Source organism: Motacilla alba, chromosome 2 (genome assembly GCF_015832195.1).
Source record: "Motacilla alba alba isolate MOTALB_02 chromosome 2, Motacilla_alba_V1.0_pri, whole genome shotgun sequence".
In the NCBI taxonomy this organism is placed as follows: Eukaryota; Metazoa; Chordata; class Aves; order Passeriformes; family Motacillidae; genus Motacilla; species Motacilla alba.
The window spans coordinates 91003547-91023146 of record NC_052017.1 but is presented as its reverse complement, the minus strand read 5'-3'; the positions used below and the strand labels follow the sequence as shown (position 1 = coordinate 91023146).

Below are 19600 nucleotides of genomic sequence, written 5' to 3'. Positions count from 1 at the left end.
TTCAGAATTTGAAATCAGTTTAAAGTATCATTCATCAATTCAGCAGTAGTGAAATGTAAAGAAAAGTATTACCAGCCTAAATCCCTAAACTGAAAAAATTAAAATACTCTTTAAAGTTACACTAGTTAAGCAAAATTCTTACACACATATTTGCAATATCCTATGATGTCTGAAATTCTTCAGAGTATTAGTGTTTAATGCTGTTGATTTCTGGACTTTTCATTTAACATGGAGACTGTCAAAATCAGTAGCTGAGGTATTTCACAAGTTTCATATGCAGCCTTCATGTTGTTGTCAGTAAGAAATCAGGCCACAAAGTGTGATTTTAAAATATCATACATAGAGGAAGTGATCTGATAATTTCTGTAGCTGCCTGTATAGATTACAGACTATACCACCACAAATTCAGAAAAATGTATTCAAGCATTCTGGTGTAACATGAAAACCATTATTAATAACACATAGCCATGTTTATAACCAGTTTAAAGGAAAATAGTACTTTAACTAAATTATGATCCCCAGTGATTCATGATTATTGTTCATAAAGGTGTCTTATGCTCTTGCTTGAAAACCACATAAACTTAGAAGGACTATAATTAAACTTTATGGAGTACTCTTTTCCCTTACAAAATGTGGTTTTGGGTGATCCCATGTCATGCTCCTTAGAGTATTTCCTTTAAAGACAGAGGCACAATTTTTCATCCTTGGTATTGTTTGGATGATGATCCCCCACCCACATAATATCTCTGTGAGCTCAAGGTGAATGTTTCAATTTTTCAGAGTGCTGTAAACAAAGCAGTAAATATCATTCTATCAGTAGCCAAAGATATTCCCCTGTGGAAATTTGCTTACTTACATCATAAACAGCAGCAGGTGAGTATTTTACTTTGATTATTTTAAAAATTCGGTATTTTGCTTAACATTTCTTAAGATTATATTCTGTGCCAATACTTTGACTTGTTACCTGGTGGATTTTCCTGTTAAGTGAAAGCCTAGTTTTTAATCTCTATGCCAATTAATAAAACATAAGAGTAATAGTTCATAAATCTTATGTTTGGCAGTTTCTAATATTGAAATCAAAAGTTGCTTAAAAAAACCTTTTAAATATACTGTCCAAATATAATGATGATAGTGTAGAACAAACATTATGTGTAAGATCTACATGCTGAATATAAATTATCATCACTTCCCAGGGGAAAACTCTAAAGTTAAACTGCAAGCTTTCATATGGCACCTATAATACTACAGTTAACACAGTACAAATATTTTAACTGGCATCAAAATTAGCACTAAAACTTTGGGAAGGTCTGAGGTTTAGATAGTAACTGAAATTTGTTGAAGGACAAAAATGCACAGTACTGCTAATCATGTGGCCTTAATTGTCTCAACTGGGAACAAAATATAGATGTATATAGATCTGTGCTGAAAAGTGTCTTTGTAAAAATATTTTCTTTTGTTGATATGACATGAAAAACAGATCAGCTTATGTCAGTGAAAAAACCCACATTCAAGTCCTGCAAATGATTAATAATTAAGATTAAAAAAACCCCCAAAAACTAGGAGAGGGTTGACTGAACTGTGTTCTGGTAAGCAGAATGTTAGCTTATTTCCAAGCATCCAACCCTCCACTACCTCCAGGACTTTCTATGGCCAAGAATGGGTATAAATTGTAATTCTACACTAAAGAAGGTTGAAAGACTTTAGCAAATGTGTACAAGGAGAAAACAGCACAATTGTACTTGTATATGATGCATATTTGACTGATGTAATTCAGAGATGATTAATACAGAGCTCTGCATGACAATTTTTTATAAAACCAGCTTTAACACTAGAACTATAGCTCTGTAAAAATCCAAGCTGAGAACAGGGAGTCTCCCTGTGGACATTTCTCTGCACTTTCTGTCTGTTCTTAGAAGTACTTATTATCTGAGCCTCATTGCATATTCTATAATTGAAAAATAAAAATAAAATCCCAAACAAACTAGTGGACATTTTTTTTCTTGTTTATTTTATACAGGTTGAACAAGCTGTGGCTTTAGAGTTAGGTGATGAGAGCAAATTGACCAGGGTGGTGGCACTGAAACCTTTAGACAAGCAGATCATCGAACATAAGGATGTAAACAAAGTGGTGATCCAACTAAATGCAATTATTTTGTCTCTTAAAACTGAAGCACTGGTTCTTCTGAAGACCTTTTCTGAATTTTCGGACATCTGGAACAAGGTTAACTACAAGTTTAATATAATATGTTGCTGTGTTGTAAAATCTAAATATATTTAAAAAAACAAGGTTGTTGGTTGCCTAAGGAGTCTGTGCTCAGTAAGAAGCATTGGTTTCATAGTAGAATCCGTACATCTATAATTCCTGTCTGCTTTTGTGTTGACCAGAACTTGCAAATATTTACCAATAAAGTCATCTAAGAAAGAAAGCAGAAGGACACAAAAGAATTTTGGAGCATAAACAAGTTTATGCTTTCATATGTTTATCCATCTTTCTCACAGCATCTTGTCTGCAGGTGTTATGAAAAAGAATAGTTGAGCAGAATCTCTTAGAAATTGGAGACTACAAAAGCTATTCCTGAATATTAAAGTCACCAGTTCTTCTCAAGCAACCACTGCTGAAAGATATTTTTCTATTTCTTCACCCACACACACGCACACACACCCACACACACACCAAAATAAAAAGATAACCTCTATTTAGGGAATCTTTCAATAATGAAGGTTTGAAAGCTGAAGTGAATCTAGGCTGATGGAGTTATCTTCATTAGGAAGTGGGTCCAGTCACATAAATGGTAAAGCTCTGAGGAGTGTTTTGTCAGGAGATTCATCATGAAATAAAACCTTGTGGTTTTATTTCATTCAGTCCATTCTGACTAGTGAAATTCAGCACTGTGAATGGACAGCTACTGGTCTTACCTATCAAAGGTGCTTTAGGAAGGCAATCAATTTGATAAACAATCAAAACAGGAGTAATCTTATCTTTGTAACTGCTCACTATTTTTAACTTCCCCTTCCTAAATCAACCCTTAAGTGACCCCATTCTCACAGCTGACTCTTCTGTCTGGGCTGAGAGAGGGCATTTTCACCTTTTTGTGGCTTCTGAAGTTCCAAAGCTTAAAGCTCAGTTTGGTTTGAGCTAACTGCATGTTGGCAGCGTATCATTTCACCCAGACAGACACAATCAGATTGGGTGATACAGTAGAATGATTTTTTTTTTTTAACTAAAGTCTTCTAAAATAGTCAATTAACCTAACTGCCTTAACTTAAAATTCCTCAGGAGTTGTCAGTGTTCCCCCCACCTTTACAATCTCTGTTGGCCAGAGAGGTGCAAACAGATTCTCAGGGATCTCACAGTGCAGACTGCAGGGGAACATCACTGTGAGGGGTGAAGATCATCTGTGTAATTGAGCTGAGAATCTTGCACATTTGTTGAGCTGGTGACACTGATTTCTCACCTCTGCAGAGACTGGCCTACCTTAGGAAAAGGAAGGATGCTCCATGCTCTATTGCCTATAAAAAAATCTTCAACAAGCTAAATGTCCTCTCCCCCCTTAGATCCATCCTTCCCTGCCAAGCTGTTTTCTTCAAATGGCCAGGAGGCCATCTGCAACTAGAAACTGCAGTTTAAAGATGCTGTTACAGGAAGAGTGAAGATAATTAAGTGCAATTCCTCCCATTTAAATACTTGTTAGAGGATATGAACTGCTTTTGTGGGGTTGCAGACAGAAGGAAGACTAGGAAGGAAATATTTCCCACAAAGTTTTAGCTGCTACATTGTAAATTCTGTAGTAACATTTGGATGGATAAGGGATATCCTGACCTGTGTCAGTTTTTGAGTTATAGATTTCAAGTTCTTTAAAGAGTATTACACAAAAAAATAAGAGTCAGGAAAAGCAGTTGAAGTAAAATAATTTGTGCTTATACTAATTAATGCTTATATCTCAAGTCGTTTTAGAAAGGGAACATTTTGTGTTTGTACAATACCTCAGGCAGCTGGGTGCCCTGTAGGTTATTATAATACCAATGCTAAATATTCATTAAAATGAACTTCTTTTAAGTAGGATCCAGAAGAAAAAGTGAAGGAATTTATAGATACTAAACCAACGATGGCTGAATTCCAATCTCAAATCAGATACTTTTCTGTAAGTATTTTATCTTTAATAAAAATGAACTGTTCAGGTAAATTTCAGTGAAATTAAATGCTGAACACTTGTATTTTTCTTAGCAATTAGAGATGCAAATCAGAGAACTCCCCAACCATTGTGCTCTGCAATCAGTGGACATTGCAACAGAGTCATTGAAAATAGCTTTAATTCAGGAATGCCGCTCCGGACAAAGAACATTTGGATTAGCTTTAAATAAAAAGTCTGCCACAGACGTGGGTGAAATTTATTCATTCATTGAAAATGCTAGCAAGAAGTTAAGCAGACCTATCCAGGACCTCGGTGATGTACGGGAAACAATGGAAGTGCTGAGGGAGATCCGAGAGAATGAGATTAAAATTGACATGACAGTTGGACATATTGAAGAATCTTATTCTGTGCTTCATAAATACAATCTGCTCTTTCAAGATGAAAATACAGAAAGAGGTGATGGATTGGCCTATGCCTGGAAGAATCTAAACACACAGGTATTGTAGTAATGATATTTCTCAAATTATTATTATCAGCTCTCTTAATATTGAAATGATAGAATAAACCTATTTACCTAATTAATTTTTTTGCTTCCCACATTCATTCTTTTGTGCCTGTTTTTTTCTCTTTGTCTGCAAATAGGCACGACAGGTTGAGGAGTTGCTGCTGAAGGTACAGCCAGTCATGAAAACAGATTTACTGAGAGATGTTCAAAAATTCCAAATTGGCACTGCAGGATTCTGTAAAGAATATGATGAAAAGTAGGTGACCTGTGTTGCGATACAATTATGCTTCATTAGTGATTGTTTGAAAATAGTGTATCTATAGGGCTTCAGAAAATAAACACAGCGCAACACCACTCTATATATTACACCTGACAAAAGGCCTAATTTCAGGTTTACATAAGGTGGGCATACAGTCTGAATGTCAAAGATTCGTTCCTATAATTTCAGTGCTGGAGTCAGTGATATTCCATAAGGGTTAATAGATTGTGGGGGAAAAAAATCAAATTCTTCAGATTAAAATGTAACAGTTTTTTGGGGGTCTTCACTCAAAAGAGCTCTTTGGGGGTTATTTAACAGTAAGTATTGAAACAGTGTCTTGGATATGACTGGAGATACCAGATCTAGATATTTCTAAATTCACTGTCTTACTCAGCCTTACCTTATCACTTTTGAAGATGTAAATTGTGGTTCATTGAATGCTCCTACAGTAGCAACAAGGAAAGACAGAAAGACAGGATTTGGCTTGACCCATTATGGCTCTAGGACAATACCTGACCTTTGAGGGCTTCCCTCCTCCTTTGGTGACCTCAGAGCAGCCTGGTTTCCACTGGACTGTGTCTCATCCTGGTTACCTTCACTAGACCTGCCCCAGACCCTGCTTCACTGACTCACCTCCCCTGCTTGACCTTGGTTCTGTGTAATTATTATGGACTTGTCTAGAGACCTGGACTATCACTGGAACCTGATTACCACCCCGAGGGCCCTACTCTTCCTGCTCAGGTTCTGTGGTATCATGCCTTGGCTGCCTGTGCTGACTGTGTTTCTGCTTTCATCTCCTGGTCCCGTTTCCCTTGCCAAGCAGCCAGTCTGCTCTGCTTTCTGCCCATCTGCCTGAATTTCTTTCTAGAAATAACCATGGCACAACAGAGGATGACAGAATTCTCATCCCAAAATATTTTGATATGGCCAAGAAGTGGTCCCAGGTGTGAGAACTGGGAATTGCAGAGTCATAGGGCTGAGATGTGCTCATTAGGCAAAATGGTATTTTTTTCTGATATTTTTATGACTACTTAATTATGGTTCTTGTGCCAAATACACAGTTTTCACTCCTGATTTATATACATGCTATCTTTCCCCTTTTAAAATACAAATGAAAATAATTATTAAAATTTGTTTTACAGAAGAAACAGGAAATAACAAAAATAAAACATTTGCAGATCTTTAGGTGTTTGTAAGATGTATGGTAACACAGATTTCTTTTATTAGAAAAGAAATTGGGCTTTCTTTCAGGGACTACTGAATATGTAATCTTGGTACACTAAATAAGTGCTGCATTTTTTCTTTTAGTGTCTTGTGAAAATTTACAGAAAAAATGCTAAAAAATATTGCATTACGTTCAGTAAGTATGGTTTGAGGTCTATTGTGCTTCTTTGTAAAACCAGTATGGTTGATAATTTCACTGATTTTTTTTTTTTGTTTTTACAGGGGCCCCAGTGAGGACAACATTCCTCCCCATGAAGCAAGTGACAGATTACAAATCTTTCAAGCTAAATTTGATGAACTGTGGAGGAAGTATCTCTCTCTTTCTGGTGGGGAAGAATTGTTTGGTCTTCCCATCACAGGTAGTTTCTCAGGGTATAAGGGTACCTGTTTCTAGGCTATTAAATTTTTCTCATCCTACTAAATGCATGGAAATTTAGAAAAATTGCAGAAAAATTCCCTGCAGACAAATCTCCTTGTAGTAATTTATTATAGTCTTTCCCATGAAAAGCAGCTGGGTGGAACTGGCTCTCAGTGTGCACATACATAAATATCAGGTGGAAAAATACTGCCCTGCTCTGTGTGTCTCAGGGTCCAGATGCTTAGCTGTCTTGCTTTTTCTGTTCAGAGCTAAGCACATCTTCTGCCTGTATTCTGCCCTGTACAAATTTGTGTAACATGTTGCCAAAGTACTCAAATTGTCCCTGCTCCAGTTGCATAATAAATTCCCTTGGGCTATGCAACTGATCTGTAATGTCCTTATGCCTCCTAGTCAGACACAGTTCCTTTGGAAGACTATGGTGTGAACTACAGCAGAATGTATGATAAGCACTTTAATTTGTGCATACTAAATTGAGTATATTTTGCTGTCTGAGGACGTATGCAATAATTCAAATATATTTTGCTAGGAATTCCAGAAGATATGAGAGAAAGTAACTAAAACATTTATGTTGAGGATGTCCATTTAAAACACTTTTATTGTCTAATATATTCTGTATATTTCATTTGAAAGCCCACCCCTCATCCCCAAACTCTGCCTCTTAAATAAATAGTGTAAATTGACATAGGGGATATTTTAGTTCTTGTCTAAAATTATATTGTATTTCATTTCCATTTCATCTACTTTTCAACATTGTCTCCCTCAATTATGAGATTACATCTACTACTACAGAATAATATTGATTTTAAAAAATCAGTGATCAAAACAATTACTGTGCATCAAAATCTGTAGTTCATACATAATGTAAGTGGAAAATTTTGTCTTCCTAGACACAACCTAGAAAACTGCGAGTCTAATTTATTTATTTATTAAATTACATTATTAGGAATGCATTGATTCTTATGATCATGAATACATTTGACATGAACACCTAATTAACATGCACAAATTTCCAATTTTGAAATTTGAAACAGAGTATCCTGAGCTTCACAGAATTAAACGGGAACTTACCTTGCTTCAGAAACTTTACAGTCTTTATGATACAGTTACTTCCAGTATTGACAGATACAATGAAATGCTTTGGAATGATTTAAATATTGAAAAACTGAACAGTGAGCTCCTGGATTTTCAAAGCAAGTAAGTTGTTTTTTGGTTGAAGTACGTGCAATTTGTATTTCTAGCTCTGTTTTTTAATTAGCTTGTGAAAATTTCTCTGAGGGGCTGAAGAATGTTGGTCCATCTCGTGCTCAGTGTTGGGCACAACTGCACTGTGGTGAAATATGCAGCTGGTTTGTGAGTCACTTGAGCCTTGTTGGGGTATATTGATGTGGTAGCTGTAGCTTATTCAATAAACAAGATCCCCAAACCTGTGTCAAGGTGATTGTAAGTATAAATAACTTTCAAAGCTGATTTTATACAGTACCTTCTCAGTGATTTCGTTTACAGCTAATTAATTGTTAGTCCATGATATTAGATGGAATTTTGAACCTACTGTTTCCTTCTGCACATTTGTCTAAATTGTAATTTTTATTTCAAGAAGGGTAAATAGCCACATTAAATTTTGAGGGCTTATTTATGAAATTTGAAGCAATAATATTTTCCACAAAAAAACTGACTCAGCTGTCTTTTAGTCCTTAATTTGAAAAAAAACCCCCTCTTTTTAAAAATAAGTATATTAAAAATGAATGTGTGTGAAACATAAGTGCATTTGGACAATGTAAGTCTTCATCTAATTTCAGTAGAATTCTGGAATTTACATCATAATTTTTTCTGTAGTTAATTATATTTTACAGTCTGTAGGACTTTTCATGCTTTCTTCTCCAGAACCCTGAAGGAAGCCATTGCACAGCAAAAGTTTTCACTTATGTGTTTCTCTTTGAACTTCATGTGTGACATTTTTGTTTTTCCTCTGAAGTGTTGAGCTATATTTGGAGCAATGTGACTACCAATAGGCAGTAAATGCTTTTTTTGTAATAAAAGTCCAATCCAGTACTATCTTTCTTTTAGCAGTTTGCTAGCATTATTGCATCAAGCTATTCTCTTTAAAGGCAGAGAAATTGAAACAACATGCAGGAGCATAACAGAAATAGCTAAGGTGGTATGCTGTGTTAAGAAAGAAGCAGGAATGCTGGAAGTGCAATTAACACTTTAGACTAATTGTAAATATTTACATATTTCTTTAATGTAATTTTGTTTTGCTGCCTTTTAAAAATAATAATATAATAGACAACTTATAATCATGAAAAGAAATGTAAAAAAAAAGCAAAAAAACTGTAGGTAAAAATAAATCCAATTAGAAAGAAATAATGAGAAGAAATATTTAGAGAGAATTATAGAAGTTTATAATAACAGCTGGAGAGAAGTTTCCCTTTATATTTTACTGTGATACAGTGTGTAGAGAATATCCAGTAAATTTAGGACAGAAATGTAAACCTGACCAATGGACAGCTATAATGTACAGCTCATGAAACTTGCTTTTAGAAGATATTAGTGAGACTAAGACAAAGGAAAAAGTTATTTGAATTTTTTTAAAAGATTGCCATTTTCATTACCAAGCTGAGGGATCCCATTTCCAATAGCCATCCCTAGAGAAGTTTATTAGTTGTTATTCACTAAGCCTCAGGATAGAAGTAGCCAGGAACTGCATCTTAAAGCCTTCTTGATGCAAGGCAGAGTATAAATTTTCCATTCTGCAGTGCTTTTCTCCAGCATATTTGATGCTATCTACTGTTAGATTCAAGATGAAAGACTATAGCAGTTATTGTAGTGCCCTGACAGTATGCATATGTTCATCTGCCTCTTAGAGCAAGCAGTGAAGAATTTGCACATGTTCCAGCATTGTGTGACAGATCTGTCTGATTTTGAACTGTGAAAAATGGAGAACTTTTTTGAAGGAATTTGTCATTATGGGGAGGTTTTATGCAGCTTTTAGTTTTTGGAATTGAGCTGTAGGAGAACTGCTGTCAGTCTTTGGTCCATAGCTTTGGCAGATGAAAGTTGTCATGACTGGTTTAGAAGTGAGAGAGGCTGTGACTATTCACAGTACAAGAGGTTCTTCATTTTAAATTTGCATAAAGGAAATTTTTGCTTTGAATATCTTTCATACAAACCAGGTATGAATAAGACCTGTTTGATTGAAACAGAAGTTTTTTTCTCTTTGCAAGCAGAGTAGTTTTAGTTTGGGATGTACTATATTTTGCTGGGAGAATATATGTTGTTTAATCATTTTAGCTCTTTACAAGATGAGGTGCGTTTTCAAATTTTCCTAAAACAATGACACTGCAGGAACTTAATTTCAGATATGGGTTTGCACATGAAATTAACTTTCTTTAATTCAAACTAAAATAGAAACCAAACAATTCTAGTGTAATTTGTGCTGTCTTTAGCAGTGTTTCATGCCTGCAGTCACAAATGACCAGCTATATATAATATTACGACTTGCAGCTGGATTTTTATTTGGAGTCTACTGGTCAACTCATTGAAAAATGGCAATATATTGTAATATTTAGTGGTGAATGGTGATTATTAAGAATAAAATATTTCTTCTTTCTTTTTGTGCTTTTTACAGGATCCGAAAGTTACCGAAAGCATTGAAGGAATGGCAAGCTTTTCAAGACCTAAAAAAAAAAATTGATGACTTCACTGAGAGCTGTCCTTTGCTTGAAATGATGAAAAACGAAGTATGTTCAGCAGAAAAATTTGGAGATAAAAGTCACTTGAGAAACTCTACTGAAGGCCATGTTATATGACTACAAGATGCTTTCCATAATTCTTTTTTATAGATAAAAGCAGCTGTATTTATAGCAAAAAAATCTAGTTAGGCTTATAGAAAGATAAACCAAGTTATAGAAAAATAAACCAAAAGACTTTGTAATGTGATTAGAATAACTACTAATGCTTTCATGCTTTCAGTGGAATGGAAGTCAAGACTCCATTTGTTTAACAGATGCTGTGCAAAATACGTGATCATTTCTAGACCTAAAATTAATACAACTTTTAAAAATCCCATCCCTATGGACTTTTCTAGGCAATGTTGTCAAGGCACTGGGAAAAAATTGCACAAGTAACTGGCCATCGCTTTGATGTTGACTCTGAAAATTTCACTTTAAAAAACGTAATGGATGCCCCTTTATTAAAACATAAAGAAGATATTGAGGTATATGTACTTTTCTGTTTTGTTTTTTTGGGCTTTTTTGGTAATTATTAACTTGTGATCTGGTACTTTTGAAATCCTGGTTCTAGTCAGCTTTGTAACATTAAAAAAATTGGTTTAGTTGAAGAATTCCTTTGAAAAAGTGGAGTTTGGTAGCTGGTGTTAGCACTGATGGTTAGTTTATTTCCCTTTCGTTCTGGTGAAGATTTAAATATGTAGATGCTATTGCACTAATCTTTCCATAGGAGAACTTCTGTTGTTTTAAGAGTAGTGTTATTCTGTCATGCCTCTAATTTAGGGTCTCCTACTTATATATTGTTATATTTCCTTTAAATGTCAAACCAGAGAGAAAAAACAGTTGATGTAAGACTGATCTTGTTAAGTGCTAAAAATCCTTGGAGCACAGTAGAAGTGGAGGATATGGGATTAAAGAAGAATGAAGTTGTTTTGTATTTCGAAAGTGACCCTTCACAAGAGCATGGATAGATGGGAAGGCATATGAACTGTGCACAAGCTATAAAACCATTGTCTCTTCTGTTTTGGGGACAGAAGTTATCTAGCAAGTGCCTTAGCTTCATGCTTGTTAGCTTTTACAAGAGGAAAGCATAGCTAAAACTAAAGAAGTAAAACCCCAACAGTTTCTAACTTCAGTTCCATGGTCACTTAGCTAAATCTGTATTATTCCCAGAGTAGTGACCTCTTTAGTCTTGTTCCACAAATGAGCATTTTTAAGGCAAAATGATGAAATCAAACCTCTGCTGTACCCAGTTCCTGGGCAAGAATTTAAGCCTTGTGAAAGGTTCAGAGTTCCTCCTTACACTTCAGGAAACACTTTAAACCTGCAATAGAAGTTTGGGGTCAAGTCTGAGTGTTTTATCCTTTTCTCTCTGATGAAATAACCAGCTTTATGACAGTCCTGTCCTCACTGTCTTCAAGAAGTAGCAGACAGGCACGTTGTCAGTCTACACTCTGTTCTCAGAATATTTATTGATTTTGATTGGCAGTGCTTATTTTCCTTAAACTCCTCTGACAGTTTGATTTCAACTATTAATACAAACAGGAGGACAAATTCTTCCTGCAGACTCACTGACTCAGTGAATTTTGTGTGTGTAAGATGCTAGTAGTGGTGAAGATGGAGTATAGCCCATTAAATGTACCCATTACAGGTAGTACTAGAATATAATCTTGTATGAAATATAATAACTTTGAGGTGTTTCAATGTATATTTTCATTAGCCTGAACTTTCACTGAGATCTGGATCAAACCAATACATTTTAATAGTCTTTATAAGTGTGTTTTATAATAGCCTTAGATGAATGTAACTTACTATTTTAATTTTACACAGGATATCTGCATCAGTGCTGTCAAAGAAAAGGATATTGAAGCAAAATTGAAGCACATCATCAATGAATGGAGTACTCATGCTTTCAGTTTTGGCCAATTCAAAGCTCGAGGAGAACTTCTTCTCAAAGGATCAGATATATCAGAGAAAATAGCTTTGGTGGAAGATAGCCTCATGATGCTGGGGTCACTGATGAGCAACAGGTACAAAACTTAATAAATGTACATATTTTACAAATTTAATCAACTCCCAGGATAAACAGTTACCATCCTAGGTTCTTCTTCCCTTTAACTCGTGTTCATGCAGGTATAATGCACCGTTTAAGTCCACTATACAACAGTGGGTTCAGAAGCTGACCAACACTGCAGAGATAATTGAAAATTGGATTACTGTACAGAACCTCTGGATTTACCTTGAAGCTGTGTTTGTTGGTGGAGACATTGCAAAACAACTGCCTCAGGTATATTGATGTATGATAATAATATGATGTACCAGGAGATTAGCCACATCACAGAGTTTATTTGCCAGTGCACATAACTCAAATAAGATTTGTGGGCTGTGCACGGGCAGTTCAGGAGAAGCTTTGCCAAACTAAGATCTGTCTGCTTAAATTGCCTAGAACTTGGTGAAACCTACAGGAACACAATTGTTTGTAATTCAAGCTCAAATGTTCCTGTCAGCATGCAATATTAGTGAATTAGCACCGGGCTCAGAACTACTTAATGGCACAAAACTGATTTATTGCTTTTGCCCTATGTACAAATATCCCTTTCTTCCTCTCTGCACACTTTTACAGGCTATAAGCTGTAATAATAGAATGACAGATTTTGTATTTGAATTCTGTACTTGCTAAGTCTCAGTTTAATGAAGTCCCACAGAGAGATGCTGCCAGGCTTGGGAGCTGCATGTGCTAATCTGTGTGAACCATTGCAGCCTCTTCAAAAGGTAGTGATGACCTTCCAAGGTAGCAGCTGCACAAGAGCTAAGGAATGATCTGAACAGGAGAGAAATAGCAGAAAAAAAAATCACCCTTTTTGCTGTGTCTCCTAATGAGGGGTTTTCATACAGCTCTAACAGACCACAGTTCAGTCGTGCTGGATCAAATGGTGTAACTAAACAAAGCCATTATTGGGAAATTATTAGATATTAATTTATTTCAGGATACATATTTCATAATTAAAGCTGACAATATCACAAATTAAGATTAATTTTTTAAGCTAAATAAAGCTTTCTCAATTGTTGTTTAAACAACAATTTTTTTTTTGTTTTGTTCATGAGATATATTTATGTTGTTAGGGCTTATCAGAGAATCAATAAGCAGCCTGTGCAGATGAACAATGCTACTAAAGCTACTTCTTCCAAGGATGATAGATATATGAACCAGTATTCTGGAAAAAAAACAAATGTAGTGACTGTCTTTGATGAAGGAGGAGAAGGAACAGCTTGGTGGAGGAGTAATGAGGAGTGGGCTTAATTGCAATTTCTGGATGAATACTGCAACAAGTAACTGTTAGCATTTGGAAATTAACAAGAAGATGAATAATGTTCAGTCGACGTGAATTTGTTAGGAGCAAAGCATGTTGAAAAAAACTAATTAATTTTTAGGGTGGGCAAGGAGCTTTGTTCGTAGAGGAAAAACAGTAGTTGCCATATATTTTGATAGGTTTTTGTCATTGTCTCTGGTAGTATTACCAAAAAAGGTGTTTTAGCTTGCTGGTGTGCAGAATGAAGAAGGGTGGAATGCGTAAACATCAATAACCAATAACTAAAATATTGTATCTAGTTTTGGCAAAAGAAACACACTGACAAATTTGAGAGAGCATAGAAGAGGGTGGTAAGAATGAGGAACTATCCAGGAAGGATGAGACTCAAGAAAAGATTCAACAAACTAGACTTGTTTGACTTGAAGAAAAGGAAAAACTGAAGTGAAGAAGTGATAAGTTTTTTAAAATATAAGGACTGTTCTCAACAGGAAAGAAAAACTCTTGTTCTCATTATCTGATTTAGCTTAGGTATTAGAAGAGAGTCAAAAAGTATCAAAAATTGCCTGGAGAGGCTGCTAAATCTCCATCACTGAGTGTCACTAAACACAAGACAGGGAGATATTTTGGGTATGATCCTGCCTCGTGACAGACAAATTGCTTTGGATCTTCTTTTGAGATCTCTTCTAGCTCTCAGATAATTTATGATTCCATTAATATTTCATTTGTTGTAGGTGAAGAAAGAGTTTTTAATATCAATATAGCCAGTGTATAAAAATATTTATTTTCAGCTTCCAGTTTGAGAATTTGTCTCCACCTACAAGACTTGTAATGTACAACGGGGCAGCTTCAGACTGTTATACTGGTTTTGTTCATCAAGTGTTGCTACTAGCAGCTTACATGACATTGTGTATTGCTGTTAGGAAGGCTATAATTCCTGAGAAAGCTGCTTTTTGAGTTTTCTCTTGTGTGTTGGAATCCTTTTATGTGGAAAATTTTGGTGCCCAACATGAAGTAAGACATTTCCAGAGCTACTCCTATTGTACTCTTTCTCTTGCAATGTGAAGTCTGGTCAAAAATATGCATGACTATTAATATTCATACATAAGTCCTCCAAAGAAGACTTGAACAGCAAGGGAGATAGTAAACTGTTACCTTGTCTGATAGAATGATTTAATTTTTAGACTATGACAAACATGAGGAAAAGCTAATGCATTTATCATGTACTTCAGGAAGCCAGAAGATTTCAGAATATTGATAAATCATGGCAGAGAATTATGCAGAGAGCCCATGAAACATCAAACATTGTGCAGTGCTGTGTTGGAGATGAGACTTTGGCACAGCTGCTACCACATTTGCTGGAACAGTTGGAAATCTGTCAGAAATCACTGACTGGCTATTTGGAAAAGAAGCGGCTAATATTTCCAAGATTTTTTTTTGTGTCTGACCCTGCTCTTCTGGAAATCCTTGGTCAAGCATCTGATTCCCACACTATTCAGGTACAAGTAATAAAGCAAGAGTGTTCTTATGGTCAATATCACTGAGTGAAGACTGTGGCAGATTTTGTTGTTTATTTGAGAGAATTTCTTTCACTTATGGAAAGATTTATGGAGTATTCTAATACAGCATTTAAAGACAAAGTAAGAATGCCGTATAAGATCAGTTTATGGAGGCTTTTTTTTTTTTCTGATCCTATTGTAGGCACATTTATTAAATTTGTTTGACAATGTTAACCGAGTGGGATTTCATGAAAAAAACTACGACCAGATTTTATTGTTTGAATCTCAAGAAGGAGAACAGGTCAATATTATTGAACCAGTTTTAGCTCAGGTAATGAAAGTGTATATTACAGTTTTTCATGACTTGATTTAACGAAGATTTATGTTTTAGAGGCCAACAGTATTGCGTCATGTTATTATTTTACTAGCTGAATGAAAACCTCCCAATGTGAACAGCAGAAGCAAAGAGTAGCAGGGATAGAACATTTGTGTCAGTTTGTAACGATTGCTTTACCTGTTTTCTCAGCAGTACTGCTGTGAAGTGCCAAATCCATCACATATTTCTAGCAGGGCAGTGGAGCAGAAAGAGGAAAGGAATCTTTTTAAGATTGGAGAATAACAAATACGGAAATGGGAGTGCGAAGGACTGGGAAAAAAGTCACGTAGAGCTCTTGCTTCTTGTGAATTATTCATAAAATAATTTTCTGAAAGTACTTTCTTGTTTATTTCAGGGCAATGTGGAATTCTGGCTAGGTCAGCTGCTGAATGGGATTAGGAAAACAATCCACACCATCATTAGACAGGCGTCAATGGCCATTAACGATTCAGAATTTAAGATGTATGACTTTCAGGCAATGTTTCCTGCACAAATAGGGCTTCTGGGAATTCAAATTATGTGGACCAGAGATGCAGAGAAGGCACTGAACAGTAGCAAAACAGACAAAAAGGTAGTATTTAATGAGTCTTTGGGGATTTATTAAAAGCATTGTTTGTAACAGTACATATTGTGAAAAGTTAAAAGTAACATGTAGGAAAAAGCAGAAAGTAGTAGTTAATTACCCAAAATAACAAATAAACTATCAGGAAAACAGAATAATAAAAAATGTGTTAAGAAGTCACACCTCCTCATTATTCCCCCAGCATGTGGTTTAGAATTGTTCTTAATCCTGTGATTTTCTCTGTTGTTTTGTTAGGGCAATCATCTTAGGAAGAGAGAGTTTCTTAGTTCGGGAATACAGGGAATTTTATCATGTTACTTTCACAAAATCAAATTTGGAAAGAAATAAGACTCCTGAACTGTGGGGAAGTAACTGTGCTTTGTGGACATTGCTCTGCTCTATCCAAATGTATTACATCCTTCAGCTGATGAGCTCTTTATTTCAGGGAAGGGGAAAAATAGAATCTGTTTCAGGAGGTGTTGGTTTAATCTCAAGCATGGATAAGGTGCTGTTAACACCCAAGGTGTCATTCCTAAAGTGAATCTACAAAAGAACAAGGAGAGGATTGAGCTAAAGGGTTGCAAACCACCATTAATCAGGAATACACAGTGAGACTGAACAAAGAACAAATAACAACATCCCACCAATAAAAGTAAATGCAGGGCAAATTCCATGCTCTACTTTGATACTGCATGAATGTAAGGGCTTAGACTGTGGAGAAAACCATGTACTGCTACATTTTCTGCATTGTTCAAAGTTTAAAAAGACCATAAACCTGATTTTAGTCCACTCTTGTTCATAGAATAACTAGGTATAAAGATTCTTTTGCATTAACAAGAAAACAACTTTTGTGGGTTTTTGGGCTGAATTAATGCGTGTTTTTGCAGGGTGGAGAGGTAATTTAATTCTCTGTTAGTTTTAACAGTGTTTTTATCAATTTTTTCTCAGCAAACTGGGTGAGTTTTAGGCTCTGCATGTATTTACAGAAAGCTGGTGTGATTGTTCTGTCACATATTTGGGATGGGGTATAAATGATCTGCTCTTTCTTAAATCTTAGTGGTTTTTGTTGTGTACATCACTGGCAGAGGCTGATGCTATTTATGTAAGTCAGTATTGTATAGTCATTATTTGTGGAACTTTGTAACAGCTCTGGTACTACAAAATAATTTATTATTTTAGCGTCAGCATCTAAAATTATGGTAGGTTTTCCCCTTCCTCTGGTTAAAGGATGTGACAGATCTTCAGGTTCCTATTCCCCCTAAAGCTTGAGCTGATATATACTACCCAAAATCATTGACTGATGGTTTTGAATATATGCAGGGATGCAGTCAGCTGAAAATGTAATGTATAGTAAAAGGAGCAAGTGTCTCGGAATAAAATCTTACAGTGTGACCTGTTCATCAAGATATAACCTTATTGTACTCTGTTGGGTCAGAATGCATGAATGGAAAGCAGCCTCCAAATCCAAATCTAGGATTCCAAGCCTAATAAATACAAAGCAGAATATGAATATTATAACCCTGGATATTTTCAAATTAAAAAATTAAAAAAATTTTCAAAAAATAATTAAGATTCTAAATATTGGAAGAACAAATGGTGTTTGTATTAATATGTTCATTCTTGCTTGTGGAAAAGGTAATGCACACAACAAATCAGAAGTTCTTGGAACTTTTAAATGGTTTGATTGACATGGCAACACACAATCTGACAAGAATGGAGCGGACAAAATACGAAACTTTAATCACCATTCATGTGCACCAGAAGGATATCTTTGATGATTTGGTAAGTTTTGGAAAACCATCAAGGGACTTATTGTATGGAAGGTCTTGCACATATAAAAAAGAATTATGAGCAAATATTAGAATCTATTCTCTTTGAGTAGCTCTGACATTACTGCTGTGATAGAGCATATCAGATTTAGTTTGATTTAATATAGGTGTGAGGCAGTGAGAAGGGTGAATTTTTATATAGGTGTGTTCAGGTTTTTAAATGGTTGTTTACAGACATCATGCACAAATTCACTATGAGCAAAAGAGTTTAACTTTTAAAATTAAACTATCCCCTCAATCTGAAGATTTAATGCATTATTGGATTGAAATGTAAATGTAAAAAAACTCCCTTTAGTATTCCTGTCAGTCTTGTGATTTCTGATCCAGCCTATGTGTTGATGAAAGGTAATAGTTATTCAAAGGTAAAAGCAGTGAGGCTTCATATATTTGAAGAGAATAGCAACAGTAGATATAACAGATATTTTAGTTTTTTTGATAATTGAGTTGCATCAGGCTTCCTTTAGATGAGTATTTTGAATAATGAAAGCATAATTATAAAGGAAGTAAAATGACTTCCAAAGGATTTGAATGATGCAAAGGTCAATAATTCAATACTGATTGCTTAAATTATGCATATATGTTAGGAAGATAAAAATTAAGTGCATGTATAAAGAAAATAGGAAACATTAAAGAAAAGTACTGAAATCTAGAAAGAAAACTTCTGGCTTCTAAGATAAGCATGGGGTTTTATCCTCTGACTGTAATTTTAAATTTATCTTCATAACTATTCTCTTAATTAATTTAATGTCATATTATAATAAAATTATGGAAAAATGTTTAAATTTGTAGGTTCTGTATATGAAATAAAAGGCAGGAGCAATCCACAGCTGGGGAAAGGGTTCTTAAATGGTCTATGTAATAATAGCCTTCTCTCTTAAAACACTCTATTCTATTCTCTGCTAAACACATCCTTTAGTGATTGAGATAAAGGAGAAGGAAGTGGCTGAGATTGCAGAACCTCCTCATCACCTTACACTGTGTTTGCAAGGCCAATAACAAGGGCAACATTTTCTGTAAGAGGCCAATGGTTTTGAGATGTAGCGTCAATAGTAATGAATCTATTAATTACCACAAATCTAAATATGTGTGTAACAAGTTCATAGTGAAAATATAAGCCAAATAAACAAGCCCTCAGTTGTCTATACAACATATTCAAATACTGTGCACAATTTAGTATTTCTGTGAGTAATGGTGCAGTTACTATGCAGGACAGCCAGTATTGTTCATTTTTTATGTTTTCCATGACTGTTTTTCAACATCTCTGTAAGACACAATTCATAATCTCTGTGCCCAAATCAGAGGAAAATCAAAGTTGACAGAAGGTTCAGAGCATATCATAGACAGGTTTGAAAAGATAATTCAGATGTCTTGACTCCTGACAGATTCTATGCTCATTCTTCAAGGTCATGAATTTTTATTAAGTAGACTTTTATTTTTCTGTATGGAATTTAAGATGAATTTGTCACCGATTTATTTCTGTATTAATGATTTTTCTTTTCCATAATAGGTCTGTATGAACATCAAATCTCCATCTGATTTTGAATGGCAAAAACAGTCTCGATTTTATTTTCTTGAAGACTTGGATAAATGCATTATCAAAATCACTGATGTAGAGTTCACCTACTGCAATGAATACTTAGGCTGTACAGACAGGCTTGTTATAACTCCCTTAACTGACAGGTATTTATAAAATGAATAAAGTGCACAGTATTGGAGCTAAGATTTATTAATACTTCCTTTGACTTAATTCTTTTAATTTTCATGCTTCAGAATTACTTAGGTTGCACTACTATGCTGCAAT

At 35.1% G+C, this 19600-nt stretch overlaps 1 protein-coding gene across 3 annotated transcripts in view; it reads left to right on the top strand.

Annotated features, from left to right (window-relative positions):
- The window catches only part of LOC119697115 (dynein heavy chain 5, axonemal-like), a 146413-nt gene that overhangs the window by 27752 nt on the left and 99061 nt on the right, over window positions 1–19600 (top strand). For 2 of the 3 annotated variants that reach the window (XM_038127309.1, XM_038127308.1), the window contains 16 exons: window positions 781–873; window positions 2018–2221; window positions 4062–4142; window positions 4226–4630; window positions 4776–4894; window positions 6344–6480; window positions 7532–7694; window positions 10126–10237; window positions 10585–10713; window positions 12056–12255; window positions 12359–12512; window positions 14766–15032; window positions 15235–15363; window positions 15764–15979; window positions 17606–17752; window positions 19307–19479. In XM_038127309.1, the coding sequence (XP_037983237.1) occupies window positions 781–873; window positions 2018–2221; window positions 4062–4142; window positions 4226–4630; window positions 4776–4894; window positions 6344–6480; window positions 7532–7694; window positions 10126–10237; window positions 10585–10713; window positions 12056–12255; window positions 12359–12512; window positions 14766–15032; window positions 15235–15363; window positions 15764–15979; window positions 17606–17752; window positions 19307–19479 (2729 nt within the window). The remainder of the gene's footprint in view (window positions 1–780; window positions 874–2017; window positions 2222–4061; window positions 4143–4225; window positions 4631–4775; window positions 4895–6343; window positions 6481–7531; window positions 7695–10125; window positions 10238–10584; window positions 10714–12055; window positions 12256–12358; window positions 12513–14765; window positions 15033–15234; window positions 15364–15763; window positions 15980–17605; window positions 17753–19306; window positions 19480–19600) is intronic. The other variant, XM_038127306.1, reaches the window with a different exon arrangement.